The sequence below is a fragment of the Lepisosteus platostomus genome, chromosome 9 (assembly GCF_059453375.1).
Source record: "Lepisosteus platostomus isolate fLepPlt1 chromosome 9, fLepPlt1.hap1, whole genome shotgun sequence".
Classification (NCBI taxonomy): Eukaryota; Metazoa; Chordata; class Actinopteri; order Semionotiformes; family Lepisosteidae; genus Lepisosteus; species Lepisosteus platostomus.
In genome coordinates this window covers 34,813,087-34,829,571 of record NC_142619.1, presented here as the reverse complement: position 1 = coordinate 34,829,571, position 16,485 = coordinate 34,813,087, and the positions used below count along the sequence as shown (strand labels likewise).

The following is a 16,485-nucleotide window of genomic DNA, read 5'->3' as shown; positions in this document are numbered from 1 at the left end:
GCACTAGAGAGCAGTGGCTGTTCATAATCACACATTTTCTCTATTGCATTTTAAAGACAAAGAGGGATGATGTACAGTATAGAGCCAGAGTATTATATTATTATATATGTATTATTATACATGTACAATGTATTGTAATGAAGACAAACCTTCCTTATAATACACCTTACATGTGTATTAAACCTGCTTTTAACATGGCTGCCTAATCAGTTGTTCCCCTCTGCACAAAATTAAAATTTAATAATTCTATTTTTTGTAATACCCAGTAAATCAGATACTTGCCTAAAGCAGATTTGAAAAGGGGTGAGGAAATGTTATCAATGACATTGGCACCATAAGTACATAAAGGAAAACTAAATTATAAAATATTCCAGCAATTATGGAGTTTTTGTTTTTTAATTTGGGAAATAAGACAGGAATAAAAGGACTTGTGTTAGACAAACATGCATCAAATGTACAAAAAACTTTTCCAAAGGTGAAAACAACTAGTTTAAAGGAAAAAAAGAACAAAAGATTTAGATGCAAACTTGTTTTAAATGCAAACCTTTTATTATTTTAACTGAATGTGTCCTTTGAATTTCTTCTCTACCTAGCCCTATTATATTTTAAAAATTAAATGAATACATCAGGTTAATCATTTACTGAATGATTAAACCAAGTTATTGTAGAAAATAGATGATTAATATTAAATGAATGTCTTGTGCCATTATTATTCACATTACCCAGAATGAACAAGTATCATAAAAAATAACTTTAGACATCCAATACAAAAATATCTTACTGAAATTCTGCATATTTCCTGAATTAAGGGTCACATTTCATTATTTCCCTCAAACATACTGTAGCATAACAAGAGGAGTCAAGGTCAAAGGACAAGGCAAGACTCGTGGAAGAACTCTTGCTGTGTGGAAGCAAACTCTGCTCACTTATGACCCCTGGGCAGTCCTCTAAGAACTGGTGTGTGAGGTTTCTAGGGTAAGACAACAAGGGTCGATAGCATCCAGGTACGTTCAGCTTCAGCGGAGTTACCCTGAACCTACACGACTGTAACCCATCCTTAGCAAACCTTTTTTGGTACCAGTCACCAACTTCGTTATCCGGATATTTTACACTATTCCCTGGCAGTGGAAGGATGACCTTTAAGAAAGGAAAGAACATAATTTGTCAAACTGTATTTTTTTCAATAAACAATGAGGGGTAGTGTATTATAGTGTTGCTTGTAGATCCTATTAATGAACCCAAATACAAAGCTATGAATACCAAATGAAGATTTCAATGAAGTGAGCCTGACAGAGCACATACCTGACTCAGTTTGTAAATCTTTCCTGATTCTTCTTCAGCAGTTACAACGTGAACCTGTGAGGCAGAGAGCAAAATAAGTAATGAAAAATATTGTATGTAACTCAAATAAAAAAGCACTTGTTTTATCCATTAAAAGCCTCTGTTAGGAGTACAGGATTACCCATAGAGCCTGAGACTGCCAGCTTAAAGCCAGGCTGCGTGCCAGTGGCTAAAGCAAATTTGGCCTGAGTACTGCTGCAAGTGGGTCAAGTAAATTTGCATTTCTCTGCTCAGCAGCAGCTCTTGATCTCAACAGCATGCCTGCGGGATCAGGAAGCTTTTAATGGCTGCTTAGAAATGAGCTGACTGTTTCGAGTGAGTGAAAAAAGAGAACACATTTGCCATAGTTTTGGAGTAACTCATTCCTGATCACTACACAACCACAGTGCCAAGACATTAGAAGCAAATAGTTTTTTGATCACAATGACGACTGATGAAAACGTACACATGACTCATGAAACCAAAAGAATGTGAAAGATAATCTATGTCAAAGTTACAGTAAAGCAAAGTTTAATCCATGAATAAGTTCAGCATTATATTTCTATAATAAAAAGTGAGTCTTAACTCCAAAGTCAGTATTAACAATAATTCTTCAGATTGGTCTATTTCTTATAGGCTAATAAAAGCTAATTATTCAGTGTTACCTTGTTATATTGTGGGGGCTGGGGTCCATAAGTACCAGATCATGTTGTAATGAGTACAGAGTTTTAATTCCCATAATCGTTTATAATGCCCAAAAGACAAATTAATAGACAGCATGTAAGAAAGTACCATTTCACCAGTATGCAGTTTAACTTAAACAGCTCTTCTATTTAAACTGTGTATCTAAACTGTAAAATGTTCTAAACTAGAAATAGTGCTGAATCTTAAAATGTTTATATACATTTTGAATGTTTATAGAAACAACCTGTCAAAGTTACATTTAGGAAAAAAGCAACACAAGCATTTGGGCTTTGTAAGTGCTATACAGATGCAGCCATTCAAAGTGCGCGGTACAGACACGTACCGGAGGTAATTGGCTACGGCGATGTGCATCGTGACGCAAGATGACGCAGGGTACCGCGGTACGTGATTGGTTGACCGACAGGGGCACTCGTGGTCCGTTGGTCTGTCGTAGAAAGATTTACAGTAAACGTCTTTACTGTGTCCATTGTAATATTTAATATTTATATGGAATTTTACCTCTGAAGGGAAATCTTAGTGCCTGAGCATAAAAAGAATAGGAGCATACTGCAACGCGTGTGAAGTCCATAAATGATATTAATTTTGGAACTTAAACATACAGTATATGGCTGGTCTCGGTACTTTAAAGAAAACATACACACCAGTATTCCATTTCTCCCTAAACATTTTAAGCATCAAAGTCTTTAACTAATGTGATATCGGAGTCAACAAGCATACTTTTAGAATTTGATTAAAAGGGAATATAATATGGAATCGCGTATCTCAAGAAATTAATAACGATATAATTATATTCATGTTGCAAAAAAACTGCAACGGACATAAAAACTCCCTTGCTTTTAACAGAGCGTTCCATAATTTCTAACTACGAAAATGATTTAAACTGCGACACTTATCATTCACCAAGAGCTCGAAATATCACAAGGATCCTCTAGAGCACAGCAAAGACTGTATTAAAAAAATCGCGTATCTCAAGAAATTAATAAGATATAATTATATTCGTGTAATTCGTATAATTATATAATGCCAGCGAACTCTTGTTTTTATGTCCACTATAACTACGCTGGGCAAACGTTCCGAGGTCAAATTCTTCCAGCACGGGGGTACCTTTAAAGCGGAGACGACGGCACCGAAATTTTTTGGCGCGCCTTCTCTTTAAAGCCCTGGCCAAATATGAAGACAGTACGTACAGTTATAATTCAAACGGAATTAAAAACTACACATCCCAGTTACCATGGTGGTGCTTGTGATCATTGCGTTTAACCAACGAAACAGGGCGAAAAATCAGTCACATGACTTTGGGGCAGAGTTTCGAAAGCTTAACCTATCAGCAACAAAGCGAAATTTACACGATAGGCTACCTCAAACTGTCAGTTACACGACTGTGTATGTCGACATTATGAAAAAAATGTTTCAGGCATTGATGTGAAGGACAACAGAGCTTTCACTGGCCGATTATCATTATTATCATTATAATCATTATTATTAATAATGATATTAATTTAAGGGTCTAAATATCTAAACATATGTATCTGTATAGCAGGTAGTATCACTGTATTCCACTTTCTTTGTAAACACGGAAAAACAGATTCACAACGCAAAGCTGTATCGCTGTGTAAAAAAACCCGGTTTGTAATGAGCTGCTGAGCTAAGAATGGGAATGTTCCTGCTGGCAGAGGGGGTGGAAAGTGCCTGTGGTCATTTAATTAGTATGCTTTCAGAGAAAATGTTTCAGGTGTGAACAACATAGATCTACAATGCAATTTCAACCAAACCTGTTCCCACACACCCTGCCCCCACTACCATTAGAATATACACAAAGCACTCAAATCTTTCGAGCTAATGATCAGGTGACCCGAGAGAGAGCGAGAGAAACACCAAGGGGTGCGGAACCAGGGAACTATTTACATGGAAAACGGGCGATCTCCCCAGACTGTCTATCCGTTTCACTGTTACCTGGATACCTCTTTATTTAGAACTCACTAACACTGATTTTTAGTTTAGAAGGATTCAAGTAGGGTTTTAGATGAAAGGCAGCGACCTTAATCTCTGACCAAGGGAAACGTTTCATTTTTTCAAAGAAATGTTTGTTAAAAAATAAAGTCATAGTTCCATGGGATTCAATCACAGACCATGTGACATGCGAGTCAGGAAACTAACACACAGCGCCACCGGATTTAATAACGCTATAAAAACGCTATAAAATAATGTGACAAGGCACAGAACAAGTTTACAGCACAGTACAATAATAAATGCTGACCATGACTTTAGAAGCATAAATTGCCTTACACTCAATTTAAACACAAGCTGTCTTTAGCCCTCTAAGCTGGTTCATACAGAAATGTAGAGATCCAGGCTCAGAACACACAGCTTCATTAGCGAATACATATGCAGGACAACTAGAGAAGACGTTTTACAGAGGATGGATTTTTAGAAACATCCCATCAGTGACATCACTGAAGTCAACTCCTAGGTACTGTAACTGTCGTGTGGATAGTTTCACAAGAATCAGACAAAGGTTTAAGCATCGCTTGTTCTAGATAAAACTGCAAAAAAAAAACAACAACAACCGATGTACGATGTACTTCTTTGCGGCTCTGTTTGCCTAAATCATATATTCACAATGTGAAATCTAGAAAATAATATTACGTAACCAAAATCCGCAATATGGAAACAGAACCTGTGTAATTGTTGATAGATGATGTACTCGTAACATTTTTACAAGACGAACTACAACATTTAAAAAATGACTTGTATGTACTTGATATCTCTAATCAATCCACGGCGACATTGTTAAAAGCAGAGTCCCAGCACAAAACGAAACTAAAACGCATACTGTTTCGCGCTTCTTATTAGTTGCTCAAAAGTAATTTGACCGTATGAAATGCATAATATAAACCTAGAAACATTCGCGAGCAGTATTTACGCACTGTAGTATCGGTGTTAAGACATACCTCTCAAATACTGTAAATCAAGTTAAAAATATCTCAAGACCGATTCTGGTCATAATGAAACCATGTTTCGTGTATGTTTTCTTTAAAGTACCGAGACCAGCCATATGCTGTATGTTTATGTTCCAAAATTAATATCGTTTATGGCCTTCACACGCGTTGCAGTATGCTCCTATTCTTTTTATGCTCAGCTACTAAGATTTCCCTTCAGTGGTAAAATTAGATATGAATATTCAATACTTAAACGGGCACAGTTAAGACATTAAATATACATATACATACTGTATACAGTACAGTTTTCATACGGTAATATGTTTATGTTCCTAAATCAATCTCTTTTATGAGCATGTGAAAGGCATGGTGAATCGATTCTCAAAAATTACTGTACTTTGCATGATTGGAAACAAATGCGTGATTGCGAAATGCTGTGGTGTTACTTTTACAAAGACGGTCAATGAAAAAAAGAATGTTGACCAGGGCAATACTAAGTTTACACTTACAGCTTGTCCAAGGTCATTCATTATTAATACTATTAGTAATATCTTCGTTAAAGACTTTGATGGCCACAGCTCAAACATGAGAGGTTGAGCTTTATTAGCTCCACCTTGCGGAAATTCCGGATACTATTATTTTGCTTGTCGTATTATAGGAGAATTTACGGTAACTCGCGGTATTTACTGGTAGCTTGCGGTAGACTGCGTACAGCGTACCGCAAAATAATGCGGTATCGCCTGCGCATTTTGAATGGCTGCATCTGTACGTTCTAGTTTCAAGGTAAATGTGTTTACATACTGTACACTACACAGTAACATAAAAAAATCAGTATTGTGGGTTTTCTTTCACTTATTTTATTTAAGCTGGCATTGACTTAAAACAATAACTATATTTTTCTTGGAATAATTCAAATTTAAAGCGGTCTCAAACATTTTAATTTAGTTGCAGCAGCATAGATGCATCTTGCTGGGAAAAGTAAGGGAGGGGTGAGGTGATCATATTCTTGCATTATCTGAAAATACTGCATTTTGAAATACAGCTGTTTTAAAAACCAAATGTTTTAAAAGCCAAATGTAAAGGATGGAGGATTTTTATTTAAATATAGATTCATCATTTTTTGTTATATCTACTCAGATTTTGCCTTATGTTAAGGCCAAAGAACATTTATATCAATGCTGAGAACAGGCCAGTCATGACTGTGATGCTACATACTCTCCTGAGGAGATATTCCACTTCTATTGTAGTACCCTGTGTATGGACTACCTGGAAACCCAAGCGGCCCAGGGGTTAGCCACACCCAGGGAGTTGAGCCTCACAAAATATCCTGAACTGAACTGACTAATCTTATGGGAGCTTGCTGTCACTTCTGCCAGAGAACACTAGGGCACAATTCCATTAACAGAGGACTAAACATTCAATATTTCATTTAATATAAAAAGAGAACACAGTTGTCATGGTCACATTAAAATTTTCTTTGTTTTGACTGATGGATGCCGACATCCACAGCTATATTGAGGGCTGAAGTCCTATTTAGACCAGAAAATAATGCAGTAAATAAGCCTTTGCTTCACTATTATATTTTAAGTTCACTTTACTGTAAAAATTTGAAACAGGCTATTTAGAAAAATTCCTAAATATTAAACTAAGTAAAATCATTGGTTTAATATGTAAGGGCTTATTTAAATCCCTGGTTTCACATTCTTACTGTTACATGTATACACATATTTTGCCCATAGGTTGCCTGCAGAAATAATTACTTATAAAGTGATCATTACACATTGTTAAATTAGTTTTTCTAGAAAAAGTTAGATTATCTCATTGAAAATGAAAATTTTAGTTTACTATACTCTATTTTAGTCCTTTTCACAATTGCATCACTGGCGGATTTTCTTATATGATCATGTCTGATACGTGACTGAGCAAGAGTCAGTCAACAGCAATACAATTTAAGGTACAGTTAAAGGCATTTCTGAAGGCTGTGCTTATGATTTTTGCTTGGCACACTGGGAGTGTGTTTTTATACAGATGTTTTGAAAAAGACTATTATATTATTATAATTAAAAATCAATATACAGTTTGAAAAGCAAGCCAGAAAACTTCCATTTCAAAATGCTTCCTTTCAGCAATGACTGTAATTCTGAAGACTGGAAGCCTTAATGCATTATTTTAAAAATACAGAAAAAATCTTTCACTTTTATTTTCTATTAAAAAACCCATGATAACATGGAAATGACATTTATTTATTGTGCTCCACAAACAAATAATCGGACAGACTGAACAGGGAAGAATGTCACATATTAAGAAACTTAATGTCAATGGCTATAAAGTAGCAATATTTAAGGTATGCTTACTCATATGGACAGGTTGTTACCTGATTATGCCTCAATACAGTGCTTTCTTCGCTCATATCAGTTGACCAGACCAGATCCCCTTTTACCACCTCTTCACCGAACTGCTGTAGTCTGAAGGAAGCAGCTTCATTCCATACTCTGCTGCAGTAGGCATGAATGTACAAGACACGCATGCCATGTGGCAAACTCAGCCACCCCCGGATGCAGCCCTCGTGCCCTACACCATATCGATTCAACGCACGCAGCATCATCCTCTCCCGCACCTTGAACTCTGGCATCAGGGTTAGGCTTTCTTTAGCATCCTCTGGAATTAATTCAAGAAAGACTCTTTATGACTTTGTGAAACTGAAAAATCAATAGGCAGCACATCAGCAGAGACATCAAAAAGCTTATAATCTGTAACCCGAAGCAGACTGAATCAATCAGTACAATTCTTTAATTAACCAGGAGGAAATGGGAAATGTCTCCCTTTGGAATTGTGGAACTAGAACGTGAACCAAGGGAACCAATTTGCTGTTTGTGCTCTTGAATTACATCAAGATATTAAGTGGATATGAGATGTAACCAGAGCAAAATACCGACATGATAAAATGTGGTGGTTTAACCTGCTTGTGAAAAGCAGTAACAAATATTATGCCATTCTGAAACTGTATGCAGTAAAAAGACACACCCTTCTAAGTAAATCCAGTCAGACAATAAATATCCAAATACCCCATCTCACATGCAGGAATATTTACCAATTTATATGCATAAATGTTGATAAGTGCATTTACTGCATTGTTCAGTGTTTGGAATCTTCTATTTAGTTAGATTAATTATTATGTTACTAAAATAATACAGTAGATTCCTAATCTATGTCTGAATTGCCCTCATAATCAGTTCTTTAAGATGCAGACATTTACACAACGACTGGCCTTAAGACCCTTTAAGAGGTGCTTATTCTCACCAGTCTGAAGGAAATGACGTTTTGCTTTGTTTTGGGGGTCACTGTTCTCCTCTGGTGTGAAAAATAACTTGACAGCCGACACCTGTGAAGCAGGAACAGATATATTGAAACATAATATTGTTTAGATCTTATAAAAACATATAAAAGGTTACAACTGAAAGGAGGCCATTTGGGCAATCTATTCTGTTTTTTAGCTACTGAATCAATTAATGAATCAAAGGATCTTATCCTGCTGTTTCTTAAAAGAAGCCGATGTATCAGCCAACACAACATCTTGTTAGCTTGTTCAATACTTCCACAGCCCGTTGGGTAAAGAACTGCTTTTCTGAGTTTTAATACACTACCTCAGTTTCTACAGGCGTCGCCTGGTTTATGTCTCACTGTTCATTCTGAAAAAATCTGCTGGTCAAACTTATTTCAGGTCTCCTCATAAGATTCTCTATTCAAGATTAAAGAGGTTCAGTACTTCAGTGAATGTCAGTGTAGGACCTTCCCTTAAGCCCTGGAATGTATCTGGTTGCTTTTTTCTGGATAGATTACAGAGCAGCAATATATTTTCTATAACATGCTGTCAAAATGGCACAAAATATTTTAAAAGAGGCCTTACTAGTCCACTATCTAATTTTAACATAACATCTCTTGATTTAAATTAGCCAGAAGCCATATCACCCTGTAACTCACAACTGACAACCCACTGAAGCTAAGCAGGTGTGAGCCTGGTCAGTACCTGGATGGGAAACCTCCTGGGAAAAACTAAGGTTGCTGCTAGAAGAGGTGTTAGCGGGGCTAGTAGGGGGTGCTCACCCTGCGGTCTGTGTGGGTCCTAATGCCCACGTATAGTGACAGGGACACTACACTGTAAAAAGGCACTGTCCTTCGGATGAGACATAAAATTGAGGTCCTAGCTCTCTGTTGTCATTAAAACTCCCAGGACATTTCTCAAAAAATAGGGGTCTAACCCCGGCGTCCTGGCCAAATTTCCCATTGGCCTTTACCAATCATGGCTTCCTAATAATCCCCATCTATGAATTGGCTCTTTTCTTTTCCCAGTGATAGCTGAGGTGTGGTGAGTGTTCTGGCACACTATGACTGCTGTTGCATCACCCAGGTAGATGCTGCACATTGGTGGGGGTGGAGGGGATTACCTGTAAAGAGCTTTAAGGGGAGGGTCCAGAAAAGCGCTATATAAGTGTAAGCAATTTTTTTTAATTCTATGCCTTTAACTACTGTATATATTCTAGCATTTTGATTTGTCTTTTTAATTTCTTCTACAAGAACACATCTTCTACACATATACAAGATATTAATGATTTAGATAAATATTTTTTAAGAAATAACCATTTGTAGCTCAGGTTCCCATTTTATTTAAACATTTTTTGCTACCCACAAAAACAGGTGTTTACAGTCTTGAATTTAATGTAAATCTATTTATTTTACCCTCCATTGCAACATTAATCTCATTTTCTGTCTTGACCCTTCTAATATTTTTTACTCATGCTTGCAATTCATCTTTAACTGGCACCAATGTTTTTAAAATCATTTTTTAAAGCTCGTTATTTCCCTTATATTGATCTAATTGGTTTGTTGAACCATCTGGGATTCATTTGTTTTGATTTATTCACTTTTGGGAAAATATGCACTGTGCTTCAAGCAGAATCTTGAAGTTTAAACAGTTGTCATCCACTGTCCACTGATTTTTTATCCACCCTATACTACTTTAGTTGTCTTAAACTGTCTCTCATCTCAGCTTGTTTTGAGATATATGGAATGGCACAATATAAGGTGAATTGAACTCTATGGAAAAAAATATAGAAATATAATAGAACTGAGTACGCATCAGTATCTTCTGTATTTTATAGGCAAAGGGATTGGATTACTCCTTATTCTAAAATGCAAAATTCACACACACACATATATATACAAAACAACTGTAGCTGTAGCTGTAACTTATTTCAAATTATTTTTGAAAACAATGTGTGTTCTTAACAGAAAGAAATGTTAAAAATAAAACCATATATAAATTCTGTTAAAACATGAAATAACCTACCATGTCCTCTTTCAGTAATGCCAGTCCTATCTGATCAGCTTGAATAGTCTGTCCTGTACCAAACCTTTGAGGCCCATAATAATTCACAAACCCTTTAGACTGCAATATAAAAAAGACCACAAACACATACAAGGAAAAACTTTAAAAGGAAAAAAATAAATTATATTCCATGTTACTATGATTTGTAGTAAATAACATGTTAGTATCTCCACGGAGCAAACTGTGAAGGAAAAGCCACACTGAAAAGTTTTTAATTTTAAATTAAATATACAGTGATGCGTAAAAGAATTCCAGGTAAATAACAAAACATATTTGCAGAGCACCTTCCAAAAATATTACAATAGCTATGAACTTTTCATTACCATAGTAAATGTTTTAATATTTCATCATTACAGTATATTAGGATGAAATTGGAACTTCAAGAGACAATGGAAGATATATGAATGCAAGTTAAAGAGTGGCTTAATATTAATTCATGTTACAGTAACAGGAAGGATTTTAACCTTTACCTTGACATTTTCCAGTGCTTCTTGCACCAATTGTTGAAGATCTGTTGTGTCATCATCATCTGAGTGTTTCCGAAGATCCCTCACAATAATGTCAAAGTGATTTCCCTGCAGGGCACCAAGTCGTAGAGGCTGTGAAACAGGGTGGGTGTGGTGTAGGTAAATTCCTTTATTTTGAAACTCAGGGCACATTTCCCTCAGCCTACCAATAAAAAAAAATCAAACTGGTTAATTAAAAGCTAAGCAATAGTAAGCTTCTCAATGTTATTGCAAACATGAAACAAATGTGGGAAAATTAGCTCATGACTTTTCTGGCTTAATGAAGAAGATACAGATCACCAATTAACAGCAAAGACATCAATTATAAAGTCACCCGACAGCACATTGTACACCCTCACACATGGTTCAAACACTGCAGAATTAGAGAGGTGGCAGTGTATTGCATCTGGCCAATCTGGACACAAGATTCTTGGTTCTGAACAGCACAGCACACATTCCGTCAGATCCAGACTTAACTGTGCTTTTTTTAACCTCCAGAATAAAAAGTAATGTGGTTTTCACTATGTCATTTATGTCAATGTGTTTCAGAAATCTGGGACAAAATCAACAGGAACATCTGTATATTTCACTGAACTCTGTACCTCTGTAGAGAGACCTTCTTCACTACCATTGACTGGTATGTGATAGCCCTTTTGTCTTTGATTCCAGCATAGGTGAAATCTGATGGGAGCACACCAAATGCTGAAGCCATGTAGCTGATTGCTTCCAAAGTTTCCAGATTTTCCTTTTGTAGAGTAAAAGCTGCAGAAAATATGACATGGGGGTGGTCAGGTACTAAAGTCTGGGTAGTGTTAGTAAAGGATTTTAAGAAGCATTACAGTTGCAATATACTTTTGTTAACTTTTTTTTAATTAAAAGGTTGTGTAAAATAACTTAGTAAGATGTAATGATCTTTTATTAGCTGTTACACACACAATACAAGTTATTGTAATATTCTGGAAATTGTATTTCTAGAATTAATTAATTTTAAAAAGTCATCTTTTATACAAGTCATGCTTTTTCAAACACAGTATTGGATAATTCTCTTCCTTAGAAAACTTTCCAAGTTAAACATACCTGAAACATATTTATGTCACCATATCGTATGTCATATATACTGTATAGACAGACAATAAAAACATTGCCATTGCTGTCTCATGTACTAGGAAACATCATTAAATGAGGAAATTAAGACATCATGACCAAGAAAAAATTACTACCTATGACATCTAAAATACATTATTTATGTGTACACCTGAAACAAGAATATGAGATATGTTAATTATATTCAAGAGACAAGAATATTTAAAGAAATATAAAAAGTTCTGGTTGATCTCGTACACAAATTCCATTCAATGTTAAATCCATACACTTAAGTGAAAAATTAATAACGCCAATGTAAACGTTCATTTTACAATTTGTTATTTATAAAAATGTTTTAAGTTCTCTAAAGCTTTTTTTCAGTCAAGTACGATAATTCACAGAGGAGCTATGTAAGCATGTGCAGGCAGTAAAAGATCAGCTAAACAGGCAAGAAAACGCTTTCGGAGAAAACAGTGTTTCAGGTGTGAAGAATACAGATCACCAATTCAATTTCAGTCTTAACCTGTCTCTGCCCCCGCTGCGATTAGAATATACACAAAGGACTGAAATCTTCAGAGTAGATGATCAGGTGTTTCGCAGACGTAAGCATAGTACGTAATTCAGGCTTTATAAACTCACACCTGGGATTCGATTAATTAAAAAAACATATTTTTGTAAAAACTGCACCAGGTATTAGATCTTGTTTATATTAAGGTTATATCACTGGGCAGTGGTGGACAGTGCGCTATTTTGTCAGTAACCTGCTAATCTGCTTAACAACTGTAGAAAACATGATATTATTTCTGTACGAAATGCATGTTAAATTAAAAAAAATTAAGTGTTTCAAATGTTTAACTAAGAAGTACTGTAGTCCGCAAAGGAACAAGTAATAGGTTTATTCCATGCTGAAAAGAGAAACGCAACGTTTCGGCTGTGAAGACCGACAGCTTTGTGTTGTGAATCTCTTTTTCTAAGAAAACATTTGTCTGTCAGTCCAATTTGGGGAAGGGGGACTGTTTTTCACTGGGTGGCTTGCCTATTATTCTTTGAAAATGAATTTATCCAGTAGGGCAATTTAACAGATGCCTCAAGCCTTTGAAAGGCTTCTTTGAAAAACTAAAATAGCAAATATTATGGACACTTTATTGAGATTTTTAGAATTTGATTGATAGGGAATATAATATGGAATCACATATCTAAAGAAATTAATAACAATATATATTCATATACTGTAGCTTAAATCCTGCTAAACTAAAAATTAGACACAAGAAGAGTATTATTGGACAATTTTGTGAGGCTCTGGTGAAATTTCTCTAAACTGAACAGTTAAACACTTGTGTATCCTCTCCTTGTAAACTTGCAAAAAAGAAACATTCCAATGCACTGATCAGCGGCTTCCTAATCCCTGCCCAGACTACTACCACTCCTATACTGCCCCTCATTGCGTACCCCAGCCGGGCGCTCTTCGGCCACAGCGCCGGGCGAATGCGCTACATTAATGCAGGGCTTTTGGGCTCATGTGGGTTTGCGCCTTACACCCCGCGGTACTGCTGTGTACATACAGTACGAACATGTTGTGATATTTAGAAATATAAAAAAGGTCAGTTTAGTGTCCATAATATTTGCTTTTTTAGTTTTTCAAAGAAATGTTCATTTGTTAAAAGAAAACTCATGGCGATAGGTGGATTTGAACACCTGACCTCAGCCTTATAAGTCAGTTATTTAAGCCATCACACCACCGACACAGTGACATATCAAGTAGTGAAACAGCCTTAGACATATCAATAGAAAGTCTTATACTACTGTTTGTGCTACAGTACATGAATATAATTATATCATTATTAATTTCTTTAGATACGTGATTCCATATTATATTCCCTATTAATCAAATTCTAAAAAGTATGCTTTTGTTTACTCTGATAACGAGCATATTCGCAGAAAATCTTAAAACTATCACTTTTCTCACAAAGTATCCAAACGTACAGTAATATGGTCAGGAGCATGTAAAAAAGTTTCCGAAATAACCACATGTAAGACTTTGATGCTTAAAATGTTTAGGGAGAAATGGAATACTGGTGCGTATTTTTTCTTTAAACTACCAATACCAGCCATATACAGTACAGTTTACATGATATGTTTATGCTCCTAAATTAATATAGTTTATGACCTTCAGATACGTTATGCTCCTCTTCTTTTTATGCTCAGCTACTAAAATTTCCCTTTAGTTATAAAATTCCATATAAATATTCAGTACTAAGTGGATTAAAATGTGCACAGTAAAAAGATTTAATGATTCAATCTATTCACTACCAACCAATGCAACACAAGTGCCCCTGTCGGTCATTTTCACCAGCCCATCACATACCACGGAACGCCGTGGTGGCCTGTGGGTAGTTGCATGCGGTATAGATTTGTACCGTGAAGTTTGAATAGCTGCATCTGTATTGTTACTCTTACATACACTTAATCTGTTCATCTTCAATTAACACTGTTTTCCTACCTGTATAAATGGTATCATCTTCTTGAGCATCGGTAGCTTTCCTTTTCTTGGGTAACATCTTTTTTTCTCGAAATCGCACAGTAATTGTTGTATTTGGTGGACCACCACTGTCCACAGCAGCAAAGCTTTTAGTTTCCACTAGTTTACCAAAGTGCTTGTTGACAAAATGATGGACTGCTTTTCTGTGTTCTTTATCATTGTCTGGTTTAAACGTAAATGTTGACCTTTGGACTTTGTCATCTAAAAAACGAAAAAAGTCCTCCGACTCCTCCTCTGAAACCAGCTGGGCAAGCATATTATAATGGGGATCTTCCTTTACGAGAATCTCACAATTATTAGTTAATGTCATTAAAAAAGGGAACTTATGTCGAACAGCACGGTGCACACTGGCTCTCTGGTTTTTGTCTGGGTAAGTACCCAGTGATAATTCGGTGCTGCGAACCTTTTCATCCGCACTGGAGCCTGGGCATAATCTAATAGTCATAGCATACTGCGTCAGCTCTTCATTCACTGAAGTATCCAAAACAAAGTCCAGATCCAAAGACTCTTCACATGCCCCTGCTATATCAGCAGTCTGAAAAGTCTGTATATCATTATTATAGGGTGGCATTAATATTTCTTTCTCAGCATAATGTTCATCTTCCAATGATCTTGCCACCTTTCTATTTTTAATCGTTTCATTTACATACTCTTCACTACATTTAGATATCTGGCACATGTTTTCCAATGAATGTACTAACTGCCCATTCACATTGACTTCTATCACCACAAAGTCCCTTGCTGAATTTTTAATGCTTCCTCGGAAACCTGTGTGACTATTAATATAACACAGTGATGGAGTGCAGGTCTCTTCTTCACTTCCCTCCTCCATTTTGACATTAGAGTTTTCTTGACACCTGCTAAAGGGGAGAGAAAAGGTTTAAAACTAAATGACAAAAACCTGTAATTCCAAGTATATATTTACATGAAAAATGTAGATTCTATTGGATCTTCAAATAGTCCAAAACAGGGTTTTTTAAACAAATCTTTAATCTTTACGAAATGTGGATATACAGTAAAGGAAATGCACATGTCACCGGAGTTCTGGTTTCCTCCCAGAGTCAAAAGACATACTGGTAGGTTAATTGACTGGGAAAAGTGGCCCTGATGTGTCTGTCTTGTGATAGACTGGCATCTCATCCAGGGCATACCCTGGCTTGCACCTACTGCTTGTGGTCATCAGTGGATGAAGCAGATAGAAAATCGATGGATGGGATGGACTGCCAATAGGATGTGAAAAAATGAAACTGCTTGTGATTGAATATAATAAGTACCTAAATGGGTGTGCTAAAGTGTTCATTTTTAAGTATTGTGTAATGAACGTTAACATTTATTTTCTGCAATATTTAAGCTGAACTGCTTTCAAAATTTAGAATTTAACACTTCCTATCGGGTCCATGGAATTTCTTTAGATACAAAACCAAAAAGAAATGGACAATCGTAGACAACTTCTATAGAAACCTGAGAGAGATATTACAAGGTGGCAGCCTTGCTGCCTGACGGGCAAGTCTGACACTTTCAAAAGAGTTGTTTAAAACACAATACATTTTCAAACTTATTTAGCTCTTACACTATTTCTTGAGCCTAAAGAAAACATATAACATAAAGCCTCCAAATCATACATTTAAGACATCGGCAAGAACAACAACGCTATATTCATTGTTCTGTTAATTTGAAGAGCTGTGGGGCGAGTCTTAGATATTTGTAAATCAAACAATCTAAATCATTAACACGTTAAAAAGTGTTTAAAATCTTGGTACAAATCTAGAGGCTCTTGAATTGTCTAAATACCGTTGTATGTGAAACATATACATCAATTATGTATTTTCCGGTCATATAACATTACTAACGCCTTTCAATCATTTACCTCAAACTTCTGCTGCAGGCTTCTAATGTACGTAACACTCCATTTTTACAACGTGCTTTACGCCTGTATTTCCGTGTCACGTGGTTTACATTTTAAAGGTGACGCTTCAATCGAACTTTACATTTTGTTTTCCGCCGACG

General features: G+C 36.0%; 1 protein-coding gene across 2 annotated transcripts; it reads right to left on the bottom strand.

The window, feature by feature from the left end:
* Window positions 1-377: 377 nt before the first annotated feature.
* Window positions 378-16,424, bottom strand: pus7l (pseudouridine synthase 7 like). Of its 2 annotated transcripts, none has more exons than XM_088644791.1 (9): window positions 16,346-16,424; window positions 14,440-15,338; window positions 11,459-11,618; window positions 10,821-11,019; window positions 10,312-10,410; window positions 8,265-8,346; window positions 7,339-7,622; window positions 1,303-1,356; window positions 378-1,137 (listed from the first exon to the last, which is right to left on the bottom strand). In XM_088644791.1, the coding sequence occupies exons 2-9, from the start codon at window positions 15,308-15,310 to the stop codon at window positions 805-807; spliced, it is 2,082 nt and encodes a 693-aa protein (XP_088500917.1). In that variant the 5' UTR covers window positions 15,311-15,338; window positions 16,346-16,424; the 3' UTR covers window positions 378-804. The 2 variants fall into 2 exon arrangements, with proteins under 2 accessions (XP_088500917.1, XP_088500918.1); XM_088644792.1 differs by having other exon boundaries at window positions 14,440-15,335; window positions 16,346-16,413.
* Window positions 16,425-16,485: the final 61 nt, after the last annotated feature.

Bases quoted from the DNA above. Each gene is read 5' to 3' on its own strand.
- pus7l (XM_088644791.1), bottom strand. From the start codon at position 15,310: ATGGAGGAGGGAAGTGAAGAAGAGACCTGCACTCCATCACTGTGTTAT. The intron at 10,411-10,820 runs GTAAAGGTTAAA...TTTATATTGCAG, and splicing joins AAGCACTGGAAAATGTCAAG to TCTAAAGGGTTTGTGAATTA. The intron at 8,347-10,311 runs GTAGGTTATTTC...CCTGCTTCACAG, and splicing joins CATTACTGAAAGAGGACATG to GTGTCGGCTGTCAAGTTATT.